The sequence below is a fragment of the Hordeum vulgare genome, chromosome 7H (assembly GCF_904849725.1).
Source record: "Hordeum vulgare subsp. vulgare chromosome 7H, MorexV3_pseudomolecules_assembly, whole genome shotgun sequence".
In the NCBI taxonomy this organism is placed as follows: Eukaryota; Viridiplantae; Streptophyta; class Magnoliopsida; order Poales; family Poaceae; genus Hordeum; species Hordeum vulgare.
The window spans coordinates 81,397,241-81,412,389 of record NC_058524.1 but is presented as its reverse complement, the minus strand read 5'-3'; the positions used below and the strand labels follow the sequence as shown (position 1 = coordinate 81,412,389).

Genomic DNA, 15,149 nt, shown 5'->3' with positions numbered 1-15,149 from the left:
TTTCGCTGCAGCTCCTGTCCAAGTGCGGAGCCCTTCCGTATCCAACGTTATCCTCGGATCAAAATACGTTATCTCTCTCTTGCGCTCTTTGTTTGGCACCAATCATTCAATTCAACCGGACCGTACATGCACAACAGTGAAACCACTGCATTTTTCAGATGAAAGAAACCACAGCATTCCGCCAACAAAATCATAATTTTCTCCTGTCGATCGGCTGGATCAGAAGAGCCGCTAATTCTATCCATCTCCTAGCTTGGTAGCTTGCGGTGTTGGGATTGACCGACGTGCAAGGAGCCAAGGAGCCGATCGATCGAGTTCATTTGTTAGGGGAGATGCCAAGCTAAGACAGGAGCGTCGTGTCGCGACACCAAGCTATAGCTTAATGAAACAGTGTCCACACGACCACACATCGATCTACTAGCGAATAAACGGACTTAAGTAGTACCCCCTCAATTCCAATAAAGTACTTAAGGTGTATTATTTTCGTCACTAACGCATATAATTATACACATGTTATGATAAAATTAATCTTGGCTAAATCATTGATTCGTAGCAACTAAACTATTTTGGCTTGAAAAGTAAAAGATATATGCAATCAGTACGGAGATATTATTTCCGTACAAGAACATATGCATGCAATTAAGGGAGAGATATTTGCTTTTTTAAAAGCTTACGATGAAATTATGAGAAATTAGAAAAAAATACACCTTACATTATGAATTTTTATGAAAAAATAAATACACCTTGTGAAAGAACAGAGGGAGTAGGACAGACCGATGGATTTATCAAGTGTGTCACCGTCGTAGACTTTCCATTCGATTGGAAATGAAATTTCTTTCGATGAAAGTGTAAGAAAAGCGGGAAGAGTTCCTCACGGCATGCATACGTGCAAAAGCTATTTCTGTATGCAAAGCAATAGATATACTCCCTCCGTGCCGCAATATAAGACATTTTTAGTTTAATTTAAATTGTAAAAACGTTTTATATTATGATGTGGAGGTACTATTAGATGTCCACGTGCAGGGATGATCAATATGATGACGACGCCACAGCGGAGAAGGAAGACAACCGGAACTCCAAGCAGACCGTCTCTCTGTACAAGTCACATTGTTATGGTAGTGAATTTTTTTAATATACTCCTTCCCTCCCACTTTAATAATAGATGCAAAATAAAAAGGTGAAGTGAGGGTGCCCTATGGGCATTTGATCTTACTCCCTGCCCCTTTTTTCATGAAAAAAGAAAATATAAATTTCTCCATTCATTGAACCCTAGTTCGGGCCGATAGTGTTTGGAGGTTCGGAGCTCATTCCATGTAGAGGCTGAGTGGTATCCCCTTTTTGGGGATTTTTTTCTCCAAAACTTACTTGTCTAGTTTCAAAAGCGGGTTAACGTAAAAAGAACTAGCATGGAAAAAACGCAAGGACCAAGGAGGGCCTGCTTCAGTATTTGCACAATTGATCTTTTTTATTTATTTATCCACACAATTGATAATGGACATGGCGTGTCCGTGAAATTGGATATGTATTTTCATATTGTGTAGAATACTATTTTGATCCTTCCGATTTAAACTGCGCGAGAAATTTCTACATAAAGAAAACTCTGCATACAAAGTTGTGCATGTCATAATTTAATACAATGTGATTTAAAACTCATTTGAAATGCACTAATGCATGGTGCACGATAGAGGATTCTTATTCGTAAATCGAACAGATGTTAGTGGATCAATCTGAAATCCATAATAAATTTGACGAAGTGAACCCCGCATGTTCAAAATAACTATTGAAAAAATTAAGCACGAGAAAAACCAGTGGAAAATAAATACTCCTATATCTTACAAGGCCAAAAAAAATAAAATAAAAAGACGAAGATAGAATAACGCCCGAACAAATAAAATGTCGGTGGGCGATCCAAGAAAAGCTGCACACACCCTATAGGATGCTATGTGCGTCAGCTTGTCGCTGAATCGCACAAGCGCCCCTTCTATCGGGTGGCTCATTCGCGAGAAATAATAGCAGACGAATTCTGATGGCCCGAAGCTATAGCGATTTTTATCCTAATATTTTTCTCAGTTGATTTAAAAATACAAAAGTAAATATATAAATTTTTTAGCGCACGGCATACTTTGCGAATATTTCATAACATTGTTTGATAATGCGAACATTTTTTAAATTCGAAACATTTTTGGATTTTTAATCATTTTAACAAAAAAACAGGAACACTTATTTAAATGATGAGAATGTTTTTAAATTTTTGAATCCGTGAACAGTTTTTCTGACTCCCAACATTTTTTAAACTTTAGAAAAGGAATTAAATACACCAATGTCATTTAGAATCTGTGAATATACTTTCAAAACACGATAATTTGTTTAATACGAAACATTTTTCTAAAACACGAGTACAATTATACATTCATGAACATTTTTAAAAAATGCAAACATTTTCTGAAATTCCAAAGTTTTTAATGCAAAAAATGAAAGATGTTTATAAAAAACGTGATTTTTTTTTAAATAATAGAAACAAAACTTGGAAAGAAAAAGACGTAAACGAGTAAACAAGATAAAACCGCGGGGAACGCTACGCGTCCGCCGCCGGATGATTTTTAAAAATTACCCGTCACCTAGCTAGCTGTCAAATCCCGATCTAACGCCCCGCATCCCGCCGCATGATCAGTAGTTATTTCCTGAAACGACGCTCGAGTTGCGGAAACTTTCGCTTTGTTGCAAGAAATAAATTTTGGATCCGTTAATTCCTGAAACAACGGTCGAGTTTCAGAAACAATTTGCTTCTTGCAGATTTTTTTCTTCTTCGTCTTTCTGTAACATAGGTATTTTTACGGAAGAATTTTCTGTAACAACTGTCGAGTTTCAGGAATTTTTGCAACAAATGTCAAGTTGCGGAAATTTTGTCGTCTCTCCCTTCTCTGATCTGACGCCGTCGCTGCCCCACAAACCGGCCGCAGCACGCGCCCCGGCCCCCGCCCGCCCGCCACACTGGCGGCAGGGCAGCGCGGCCGCAGCCATGCCCCAGCTCGCCCAAGGTGTTCTCCTCCTCGGCGGCCGCAGCCTCCCGACGCTCCGCCCGTGCAGGAAATCCATGGCCTCCCCTTCCTCACGCGCCGGAGGGGACGCAGCAGGCCGGCGGCGGAGGGGAGGCCCAGCCTGTGGCGAGCACGGGTGCGCGTGGGCATATGGCGGCGACCTGCTGGCTCGTATGAGCAGTGGCGTTGCGGGAGCTTGAGATGGTGGTGGCCATGGCATGCTGCAGGAGCTGATTGAGAAGGAGATAAGAAGGATGTAGCAGTACGAGGGACACGCGTCGCGTGATGAAGGCCCTATGAAGAAAGGAACTGGAAAAGGAATACTTTCGCTATGAAGAAACAACAGGAAAAGAACGAATATAACTGGGTCCCCAAAAACAGGAAAATTGGACAGCTAATGGTGCCGGCCCAGTTTAAGTTGCTTGCCCCCTCCTGCCCTGTGCGTTTCGGCGGGAGTTTGCTTGCCGTAATGCGCGCGTAAAATTGGAAATGCCCTCCGTCTGCTTCTTTTCCCCAACCCCAGTCCACGGTAAAAAGCCCAAACTACAGTACTAGGTTTCCGCCAACCTCCCTCCATGGCTCGCAAGCGCCGCCGCGCGGATCAGCGCACGACGGCGCCGTCACCGCCTCCGCCCCTTCGGACTAAACTTACTCACCGGCAACCGGTGGTCGTCTTCGCCCACGGCGCCGGTGCCCCCTCCTCCTCTGATTGGATGACCCAGTGAGCTCTCTTTCTCTGCTTCTTCTTCACGCGCTTGACGGGTCTGCAGCCAGTATGCCCCCTCTTCGGTAGAATGTTCTCATTTGCGTGATGAAAGCTCTACCTTCATAAAATCAGTTGAATGAGGATTCCAGTTTGTGTACACATCTATCTGTGCTTGGTATCTGGATAGTAATGTTTAAGAACTGACAATTGGTTCTTCTAGCTGGAAGGAGATGGTGAAAGATGCCCTGGATGCCATTGAAGTAGTAACATTCGACTATCCATGTGAGTTTATTCAATTCCCCCTACTGCTAATTGTTTCTTTTTTATCTGAAGGTCCAGTTCTTAATGCTTGACCCATGTTCACTTAATGGTTGATGAATTAATCAAACAACAACACCGCAGATATGTCCGGTGGTAAACGGAGGCCTCCCCCGAAGGCAGACAAGCTTGTCGACCATCATCTCAGTGTGGTGAAGAATGCTGTGGCAGAGCATCCTGGTCACCCGCTTGTTCTTATGGGGAAGTCTATGGGTTCGAGGTAACATTTAGTGGTGTGATAATGTTGTTGCTTGTGCATCTTTTTGGTTTGTCATATGATCTGACTTCTGAGTACACTTTTGTGATGCTTCAACATTCTCAGGGTCAGCTGCATGGTAGCTAGCTCCGATGGTATCTGTGCTTCTGCGGTCATATGCTTGGGCTATCCATTGAAGGTATCCCCATTTTGCAGTGTGCACTTAGTATTTGGATTGCTTCCTGGTCTGTCTCCTTATTTAATTGTTGTGCCTGTGTTCTTCAAAGCTCAATACTACAATACACACCGAAATGGATTTGGATCTGCATCACAATTTAATTGTTGTAGAATACAACTATGTGTGCACAAAAATGGTTGTTGTATACAGATGTGCATGCTATTGTTTCTCATTTTTTGTTACAACTATGCAGTGATATTTTATATGACAATTCACTGTCATTCTGTATACAGACAATTCACTTTCTGAGATAGAATCACAAACTAAAGAAATTGTTCCTTTTGTTTTGCATCATTGCTTTCTTCAACAGGGAGCGAAAGGGGTAATGAGGGACGAGATACTACTAAAGCTGATCGTTCCAACAATGTTTGTGCAGGTACTGAAGAAAAATAGTTTCTATCTTTGTTTTCTGAATATCTGAAGTGAATGTTTTAGGGGTTGTTTGGAACACATAATCTGATAGGAAATTTATAGCAAACGGTTCAATTCCAACAAGAATATGAATTGTTTTCATGTTCCAAACAGGGTTGTAAATAGTACTCCCTCCGTCCCAAAATAACTGTCTCAACTTTTTGGGACGGAGAGAGTACAACTTAAAAATCTTGTCTTGTGATTTATTGAAAAAAAATCTTGTCTTGTGGTGGATGTGTTCACAGGGCAACAAAGATGGCCTATGCCCCTTGAACAAGCTTGAGTTAGTTCGGAAGAAGATGACCTGCAAGAATGAACTGCATGTTGTTGATGGTGGTGACCACTCTTTCAAAATCAGCCAAAAATACCAAAAATCTGCTGGAATAAATCAGCATGATATTGAATTAGAAGCTGTTAAAGCAATTGAACAATTCGTTCAGAACTCCATAGCAGAAAGCTTAACCTAGCTGTTCCTTCAAAAATTTCATATAACATCTAATGGTAGGTTCCTGATCCTAAGACTCTGCCATTTTAGGGGAAAGATTCTGGCTTTTGAATGATCTAACGTGATCATGTACTTTGTTCGGTGACTGGTTATATGTAAAACAATGCTATCGTCCCCCCTGAAATGTAATATGCTAGCTTGTATTATTTTGTTTTTTTATCATGCACCTTTTTGCCTTGCACCATACTTTCTTCATGATTGAGATAAACCGCACCAAATATGCATACATAAACTTGCTATTGCAGCTTATCTATGAACTGTAACTATTTCAATATCACTGGCAAGAGCAGTTCCCTCTGTAGTTTTCTGTGCTTTTGGTATGTTGTGGTCGTTTGGCTGTTTGATCTTTAATTAGGACTTCCTAATGCTTCACCTTGTATAGGTCTGTATGTATGGTATGCAAAAATAATAATAACCTAATGTTCGAGAGCCCTTAGGCTGCTAAAGTAGGAGACCGTTTTCTTCAACATAACATAATTCAGAGAATTAGAGTAAAATGCATCATAAGTCCTAAAACCATTGGAGGTGTGTCACTTTAGTCTTGCAACTTTGAAACTGTAGTTTTGTTTCAGTTTAGTCCTATAACTTTTAAACCGCAGTTTTGGATCCTAAAACTATTGGAGTTGCGTCAGTTTAGTCCTATAACTTTAAAACTGTAATTTAGTGTCCCAAAACTATTAAGTTTGTTCATCTTAGGTCCTAATGCTTGTATTGATGCCACGTTGACCCAATGGACCCACTAGGTTAACTTATAAAAGGTAAATATGCAAGAAAAACCCTAGAGTGTTGTCTCGCCTCATTCTCATGCCCTTGTCTTCTCCCACGCACAGAATGTTTGAAAACGACAATACAGAGGCCATCACTAGCATGATGGCTTGAGCTCCAGCAAGGAGGGTAGACCGGTCATCTTAGCCTCACCAAACAGTAGCAGAACCAAACGTCACACAATGTCCAATTGCTACCCACCTATGGCTATTGATGGGGCTGTGTCACTCTCATCGACCTTTGTGCCGGCTTCGAGGTATCCGGGCACTCCTTTGTGACGTCCTGCTCTCGTGCCCGAACAACAACCTGCACGACCAGCTCTACGACAAGGGTGTGGGGGCAACGACGATGTTGTGAGAGAAAGAAAGGGTGAGTGGGATGGCGTCCTCCATCTAGATTGGCTCAGGATCTCCCTAGCGGTTGTGTCGAGGAGAGGGGTGTCGTCCTTCATGCCGACTGGCTTGGGGTCTCCTCGATGGCCACACCAAACCTCTCAGTGAGGCTGCCCTGCAGCTCATGGCCACGCATGTGGTGGGCCTGCAGGTTGCAACACACACTCCCACATGGAAGCGTATAAACCTTTTTTGAGGATGTAAACTTATATAAGGGGCTCATTTGAGAAAAATGCACCATGGATGCTGGTCATGGAAGCTTAGGATCTGAGATGAACAAACTTACATAGTTTTGGGACCCAAAGCTGCACGTTTGAAGCTATAGGACTAGGAGCATCTCCACTCCCTCCCCCCCAACAGGCACTCATGGGCGACTTTTTAAGTGCTGGCGGTGCGAAATCGGCCCAGTCGCGCCCCCCAAGAGGCCGTTTTTGCCGGCTCGGGCCGAAATTGCTCCCGACGGTCCCAGGCCGAACCCAGCGTGCTGGGGTCGCTCGGGGGAGCTAGCGGAAAACGTTTTGGCGCGAAAACACGTTGGGCCCTTCGAGTCAGCGACTGGCCATGCGGTCGTCCTCCTCATCGACTCAGATGAGGAGGCGCTGGTGCTCGTTCGCCCTGGTGACCCAGGGCAGGGGAGCAGCAAGGACGGCGCTCGAGCGGGCGGCAACGACGACGACGATGATGTCGGCGACGGCGACTACACCGCCTTCTACAAGCTCCTCGCCATGTAGAAGGTAGCGGCGACGGGCGACGGCCGACGACGACTTTAGCTTAGTTTTAGTTTTAATTTAATGTTTAATTATGTTTTCTTCAGTTTTTGTACAAATTTTAATGAATCTATGAACCTCGTATGAATTTGACTGGGTTTTGACCAAATTTGGGGCGATTTACATTTAAAAAAAACTTTTCGGGCGACTATGAACCCAAGCCCTCAGGGCGATTTTTTCACCGGCGCGCCCCCAGGTGGCGATATTTCACGCCCTTGGGGGCCGAATGGCTGAAGATGCTCTAAGTTGACAGCCTGACACACCTCCAATAATTCTAGAACCCCAAACTGCAATTGTAAAGTAATAGGACTAAACTGACACACCTCCAATAATTTTAGGAACAAAAACAGCAGTTTTAAAGTTATAGGACTAGATTGACGCATCTCCAATAGTTTTAGAACTTGTGGTGCATTTTACTTACTCAGAAGGAAATGGCCAAAATGGTCACTTTTGATGAGATCATCGGCTTTTTGGATAGATTTGGTGGGCTACATTTGAACTAAAAAATATGGATTTTACTTCAAATGTATTTTTTAGAATATATGTCCGACCAGGGCTTTTAGGATGGAAGGATATTTCATAATAATGTTATCTGATTTGAATTCATATAATTTATCCTTGCGGGCTTTTAAAAGGAATTTTGTTACTAAAATCCTTTGGGTTGCTTTGTTCAACTAAATACCATATAATTTCCTGTTTACCAAAAAGGCATATAATTTCCTAGCGAGAGGGTAGCCTTAGGTGATACAACCACCTAAAATATGGTGATTTTTCTCCCAGTACAAAATATTTTTTGGACACGAAGCCTGACATTTTTTCGAAGTAGGACTGGACTTAAACCCAAAGTAAGAGCATGCTAGACAAAAATGCTTATCACCGGCAATTAGCAAAATTGTTGATAACTAGGGCACATCTAGTTGCCCTAGACAGTGGTGAAATATGATTGTTAAAAGATCATCTCTTAATAAAGAGAAAACATGTTCTTTTTCTCTCGTTTCTATTCACTGCCTGAGCATTTATCCCACGTGACACTTCGATAGTGCAGTAGAATCTGATAACCACCTCATTTTTTTTTCTCTTTGAAAGGATCAGTACAATGTTTACAGTATCACATCTGTTACAACGCATCTTGCTTAATTCCTATGTCCTGCAATTAGGACAATCCCTTGCTGTATTTTGACAAAATTATCGGTCTGCAGTCTGCACGCCACGCATGTGCAGCATACTCTATTTTTTTCTTTTCAAAATTATCCATTAATCCGGCATTCCGTTGCATCATCAGCTGGATCGAGCAGCAGCAACTACTGTTCAAGAGCGTGCAGAATTAAATGAAGTGACGATACAGCATAAACTAGGCAACACAGATGAAGTAAAAATGCAGAGCACAAATTAGATGAACCACTGACATCACCGGCAATCAACGCAGGTAGGCTGGATTCTCACCATACTATCGGATATGCATCGATCCTAGCAGTTGGTCGATATCGAAATCTTCCATGCCTAAACCAGCAAACTGAGGAGCAGAAACAGGAAACGAAATTTCAGCAACAATAACAAAAGATGAGATCAATTTCTTGCTAGGACTAGGAGTAATAAGGAAGGACGATCAGTGTTCCTCCCCCTTCTCACCTTAGACATGAACTGATCGAGGTCCAAGGGGTCGTCGCTCTGCTCCGGCTCATCGAACTCGAGCTCGGCCGGCCTCTCCCTCTTGCCGGCCGCAGCCCGTCCAGGCGTTCCTCCGGAGGACCCCTTGTCCGATTTGTTCCGTATCAGGAAGGCCTCCCTGGCCTCCTTCTCCTCGGCGTCCAGCGCCTCGGAGAGCCTGGCGAAGTTGCTGTCTACCTGATCGTCCAGCTTCCCCGCGCCACCGGATGACGCCGGTTGCGGCTTGTCGGGGTTCTGCCGGTTGTAAACGCAGGGCGGGACCTTCCAGTCGTCTTGGTCCCTCCGCGGGAGCGGCCGGGGCGGCGAGCTCGGCACCGGCAACGGCCGCGACCGGGATGGGCGGGGCGGCCGCCGCCTGAACCTGCGCCTCAGCTGCGCCAACGGGTTGAACGGCATCTCCGATTGACTGACGGTCCTCCCCGCCGCTCCCGAGTTGAACGCCGTGGACCGGTGCGCTGGATCGTACTTGGCGAAGGTCGTGCGGAGACGCTTGCGCCGCTGGATGTCCGTGCCGTCCAGCATAGCGTAGAAGCGGCGGACGAGGAGCATCATCTCCTTCATGTCGGCTTTCGTCAGGGTGGCAGTGGCCTCCTCGACGGCTTTGTCGTCGGCGATGGCGTCGGCGTCGCCGGGGAAGGAGCACGCGATCTTCGATCCGGATTCCATGGTGAAACTAGGGCTTTGGCAGTTCGGGGTCACCGGACGGACGCTGAGATATCATAGCGGACGAGTCGGTTCGACTTCGTTACAGAAACGGCAATCCACGAGGCCTATATACTTGTTCGGAGATAATTCAAGTTCAATTCCGATCCGGGGCCGAACACGATTAAATGCAATTTTCAAAGAGCACGTTACCCGTTCTCCGTCGCATGGGTTTCAAACTTGGAATTCATCTGCATGATGCACTCCCACACACTAACTGATCTTAATTCTTCGACTCCTCACTTATAAATAATTATTTTCATCATATAAAGAGAGAGAGCGAATATGGACGTTTGGCTCTCGAGCATCATGAAGGCCTTTTTCTGAAAATAATTCAAAATTCAATTTTTTCGGTTTAAAAAAAATCTGAAAAAAGTATGCAAGTAGACAAGGATGTTATGTATGTGTGTGTAAAATTTCAGGATGAAAAAAAGTTGAAATGTGATCTATACAAAAAAGACAAATTCATGACCTGAGATGATGAATAGTATAATGTGTTAAAAAGCTTCAGATTTGTCTTTTTTACACAACCCTCATTTCAACGTATTTTGTCCTGAAAATTTACACACATGTGTGCTACGCCCTCACATATCTCTGTATGTTTTTCAAAAAAGTTTAAAATATAAAAATATAAATTTTCATGACATTTGAATTTTAAATTTAAAGGCCTCCATGGAGGCCAAGCTCCAAAAGCAATTCTCGTATATATATACTAGCAAAAGAGCCTGTGCGTTGCAACGGAAGAGAAAATAACACACACTCTGAACGCAATATATTTTCATATGGCATCACATTTATGTTGCCGACGATGGTCTCAGTGCTCACACAACGAAAACACGTTTGAATGAGTCACTTGGAATAAGATGAGAACTATGTTGTTTCTCCCCATGAGGTTTTCCAAAGATGTGCATGTGTGGTTAACTATGTTTTCTTTCCTCTCAATTTGGTTTTAATTTAATGGATGTTTATTGCAATTCGTATCATCGCCGGAAAGAGAGAAAAAAAGGACCGTGCACTACAGATTAAGTTTCCATCAAAAATAATATTTAAGAAGTATTCAACTGCTAAAAATAACATCCTATTTATATTCTACATATTTTTTTAATCAAATTTTATATATAACATGTTAAAATCGGAGTTATGGTTTAAAAATATAGATAATTTTGTTTTAGGTAAAATGTAGATTGATTAACTGAAAAGTCAGGTTTTTCTTGTTAAAACAAAAAAAAACGTTTCGGCTAACTTAAATACGGATGACAGGTTGATTATGTGAAACATCAGGGGATTTAAAAAAAAAGCAAAATACGGTTCGGGAAGATGGTTGTAAAACATGCATTCTATATAGGACGACCAAGATCAGCTGGCTCCTACTTTGGTGTTCCCGTTCCAAGGGGCGTTTATGTCGGGGGTTACTGTCAGCAACGACCACTTCCGACTGGGTACTACCAGTACCAGGGATTCCCGGTTCCACAATATAGGTAAATGATTTCCAAAACATACAATAAAACTTCTTTGGAAACACAAGCTTTAAGAAAACCCAGTGGGTTGACGATCTATCAATGATGCTATCAAACTGGCATATAAGACGACGTATTTAGAAGTTCCATCTTGTTCCTAGATTGTCTGTTCACATCTTTAATGCTCTTAACCATTTTTCAATATAATTTCTTCATGTTTTATATTTTGTTACCCCTTGAATTTGCAAACTTTAAATACTCCCTCTGTTCCTAAATATGAGTCTTCTTAACGATTCCACTACGGACTACATAAGATGTATATACACACATTTTAGACTGTAGATTCATTCATTTTGCTCCGTGTGTAATCTATAGTGGAATCTTTAAAAAGACTTATATTTAGGAACGGAGGGAGTAGATTGCAATTCTTTTACTGATTTTAACTACAAAGGTACTACCTCCGTACACTAATATAAGACGTTTTTGCAGTTCAAAAACGTCTTACATTACTGTACAGAGGAAGTACGGAGTACTTGATTTAATGAACATGTGAACGATCAAATTAGAATGCAACCATACTATGCAAGATATTATTGTCTAGTTTTTTTTCCCCAATCCCTCTTCACCTTGTATCACTTGGGCACAAAAGTACGACCAGATGCATTTGATTTGCCTACTTTATGTAGATCTAGGACAATGTCCGTGCGTTTCCACGGAAAAAAGAAATAATTCATTTACTTTTCTCCCAACCCTCAGTTCATTTGTAAGTTCAACCCTGAGTTATCGCGCATGAAAAGGCATGATGTCTCTTCTCCATCTGTCGTTCTACTATTGGCTCATCATGAATGAAATCTCCACCATCAACTCTGGATAGACGATGCCCATGAATGATTTTTTAAGCTATGTAAATGAATAAAGGCATGTTATGTCAAAGAACACAATAATGTCATGATATAAATGCGCAAATATGGTGCAGAAGATATGCATGGTCAGGAAAAGCCTTACAGAATTAGTTGAACTGTCATCATTTAGAATGCCTTTAAGCATTTCAACAGTTGATGCACATTTCTGATCACCAGCTGCTAAGCATAACACAGCAACACACTGTGCAATAGAGGATAGTGCGTGCTTGGAAAGACCGCCTGACTGTGATGGCTTGGCAGTTGAAATAAGGGAGTCCAACAATGTTTCAAAGCTTGTATTTGCAGACTGGACCAGTGAAGCAAAAAACTTCTGTAGCGCCTGCAATAGAAACAATGTCCTCTGTCAGTAGGAGAATAAGAAGAAATCCAGTATTTATATTTAGATATGAAAATATATACCTGTAGTGCTTGTCCTTGCAACAAAGCACTCCTGATCAAAATAAGGGCCTGAGGCAAAACTTTATGTCTCACAGCTAAACTGACATTTTTAATGGATCTTCTGTCAACCATTATTGTGCAACACAGCTCCAATGCAAGAGCAGCCATATGCAAATCGATGTCACTGCCACAATAGATAATCCAACATCAATCTTCCTGGTAGGCAGGAAATGGAGATTTGTTGAAGAAAGCTAAGAAAGGATAGAACCTTATGAGAGTAGAAAGTTCAGCTATTATCGTTTCATAAGAGGACGAGCCAATTTGACCACCATATGTGACAACCAGAGAATTTAGGGTCCCAATGTTGCCTGCCTGAGTGCTCTGTTGGCCTTCTGTAAGGGGACAACAAAAGAAGTTAGTCTTCAATTTTAATGCCCTGTTTGACATACATGATTTTTCAAGTTACAAAATCAAAACAAACAATGTGTATAATACATCTATACCTTTCGAAGGAAAGCTGTGAGCTCAGAAATGACATGGTCCAGGACGCATGACAGATCAATCCGAAGAAGTGAATTCGCAATCACCGCAAATGCCTGTAAGGAATGAACATTTTGAAAATGCAACAGAACCAAGAAAAGCAGTGAATCTGCATACTATCAACTACTACAGGAAAACAGAGAATAAACAAAACTTTCTGAAAACACCACCAGTGGGCATAAGAAAATGATGACAGGGTATACAACTAAAACTATAGACAAGACCCACACAAATAGATTGGTATACTATGGTATTGTACTAAAGCTATCTTTAAATCAATGAACCCGCCACGAAAGCATCTCTGTCCCAAGCAACTCAGCAAGATGCATTGATCAAAACATTTATGTTTGTTTTTCTACCATTGAGTAGAACACTGAGAATTCAACTCAACATTTACCATCATGTCCCTGTTAGTTTTGGTTCTGAAGGTGTCGTTGATTGCTTACCTTGACAGCTGTGAGTCGTGTTATTTCATTGCCCATCCTATGAACAAGTATGGGAAGGCATGACGGTAATTCCCTCCGAAGACCATCACCAAAAGTAGCAATAAGTACAATGTTGCCGACCATCATGTGATAAGCACATAATTATGCAATAAGTAGCAAGAGTGTATGAATAATTATGTTTTACTTGGCTTTTGTAGCGGCACCGGTTCCCTCCCATCCACACTTCGTTGTTCCGGTGAGCCGGAGCAGAGCATGAGCAACGGTGAGGTGAGTGGGCTGGAACGACGAGCCTCGTGAAGTGCTTCTCCAGGGTATGCCCGCTGGAGCAGAGCATGAGCTCGCAGAGCTGCGGGTGCGCGTACCCGTACCAGGGGGTGATGTACTTCCGCGCGCCCTTGTTCGCGGATGTGGGCAACGGCACGGCCAGGCGCGGGGGTGATGTACTTCTGCTTCCAGCTCTCCCCGTCTCCGTCCCCTCCTTCGACCCGCGCCACCTGCAGAAGCGGCACGACAGGACAGCAGCAACACCTGCGCCCTCCTCCCGCGCGCGCCGACGCCAGCAGAAGCGGCCGGCAGATGCGCCGGGTCGGCATCCCGCACTCCAACCTTTGCGCCACTTGCAGCCGGTACGTGCACGTCTTCCGCCACCCCTGCCTCGTCTGCGGCCGCGCATACTGCCGCCGCTGCGTGGGCGCCGGCATGGGCGACATGACTGAGGGACGCAAGTGCCTCGACTGCCTCGGCCGCAAGTAAATCCACCGCTACATCCACCGCGCTGGTCGGGGCGCCACCGCCGCCGCGGGGCTCCTCTGCCTCTGCTGCTGTGCGCTCCACGCATGGGGCTCTTCTTCCTCCGTCAGGTCACAGGAGCTGCTCTGGGCCGAGAAGGGCGTCGCGCCGCGCCGAAGGCCATCCTCGTCTTCCTCCACAACCTCCATCTCCGCCTCCTAGAGCACCGCAGCCGGCGGGGAATACTCCGCGTCCATGAGCATGGGGCCCGTCCCCTTTCTGTGCTCGTCGTCGTCGTGCTGCTCCTGATTAGATCTGGAGCCCCGCCTCGTGACCCGCCACGACTCCCCTCTTGCTCCTCCTCTCACGGCCGGTGGGGATGGGAAGAAGAACACGGCGATGGCGGCGCGAGGCATCCCCATCGGCGATGGCCCGACGGTGGCGGTCGTCGGCGCCGTGACGGAGATGGCAGTAAGCAGCCGGAATGGATGAGAGAAGACTCGCGACCGTGAACTGGGGAGAAGGGGTGTTTGTGTAAAACTGATACATTTTTCCACTTAAATTGGTAGTGCGGGTTGAATATGTATAATGTGAGGTTTTTTTTTGCAAAACTGCCACGACGGACGACCAAAAACCCTATTTGCTTTATTATTAAGGAGAGATTTTAAAAACGGTGCGGCAGCCAACGATTGACAACGAGTGTGTTTTCGTGAATTTCTCCAAACCGCTTGTCGGAGCGATGCATAGGATTAAGTGGACCATATTGTCAATGTTGGTGTACTGCATCTGATCGGAAAACATACTTCAATGTCATGAGAGAAGACTGCACGTGATTTATTTGTTATTTGACCTTTTCTTCTTTTTGTGTCACAACTTTTATGTTACATCTTTTTTGATCTCTACATTACAAAGAAGGACACCACTATGTAGCGGCGCCGCATATTTGCATTACCGTGCGGCGGCCGCTAAC

The 15,149-nt window shown here is 43.9% G+C and overlaps 3 protein-coding genes and 1 pseudogene across 7 annotated transcripts; 1 reads left to right on the top strand and 3 right to left on the bottom strand.

The window, feature by feature from the left end:
• The first annotated feature begins 3,549 nt into the window (after positions 1 to 3,549).
• On the top strand, positions 3,550 to 5,558 carry LOC123407463 (KAT8 regulatory NSL complex subunit 3). The gene is made up of 6 exons (XM_045100596.1): positions 3,550 to 3,759; positions 3,965 to 4,026; positions 4,147 to 4,282; positions 4,385 to 4,457; positions 4,807 to 4,872; positions 5,153 to 5,558. Exons 1-6 carry the CDS (start codon positions 3,614 to 3,616, stop codon positions 5,372 to 5,374), a joined length of 705 nt encoding a protein of 234 aa, XP_044956531.1. The 5' UTR covers positions 3,550 to 3,613; the 3' UTR covers positions 5,375 to 5,558.
• A 2,818-nt stretch (positions 5,559 to 8,376) lies between these two features.
• LOC123409248 (SNW/SKI-interacting protein-like) lies at positions 8,377 to 9,952 on the bottom strand. 5 transcript variants are annotated; one of them, XM_045102201.1, is made up of 4 exons: positions 9,860 to 9,934; positions 8,966 to 9,713; positions 8,743 to 8,849; positions 8,377 to 8,640 (listed from the first exon to the last, which is right to left on the bottom strand). In XM_045102201.1, exons 1-3 carry the CDS (start codon positions 9,901 to 9,903, stop codon positions 8,784 to 8,786), a joined length of 858 nt encoding a protein of 285 aa, XP_044958136.1. In that variant the 5' UTR covers positions 9,904 to 9,934; the 3' UTR covers positions 8,377 to 8,640; positions 8,743 to 8,783. The 5 variants fall into 5 exon arrangements, with proteins under 5 accessions (XP_044958136.1, XP_044958135.1, XP_044958137.1 ...); XM_045102200.1 differs by having other exon boundaries at positions 8,780 to 8,849; XM_045102202.1 differs by having other exon boundaries at positions 8,377 to 8,637; positions 8,780 to 8,849.
• LOC123408350 (cullin-associated NEDD8-dissociated protein 1-like) lies at positions 9,946 to 13,486 on the bottom strand. The gene is made up of 7 exons (XM_045101474.1): positions 13,451 to 13,486; positions 13,052 to 13,127; positions 12,968 to 12,988; positions 12,733 to 12,856; positions 12,486 to 12,648; positions 12,169 to 12,405; positions 9,946 to 10,029 (listed from the first exon to the last, which is right to left on the bottom strand). Exons 1-7 carry the CDS (start codon positions 13,484 to 13,486, stop codon positions 9,946 to 9,948), a joined length of 741 nt encoding a protein of 246 aa, XP_044957409.1.
• On the bottom strand, positions 13,474 to 14,912 carry LOC123409250 (annotated as a pseudogene).
• Between the last annotated feature and the right edge of the window lie 237 nt (positions 14,913 to 15,149).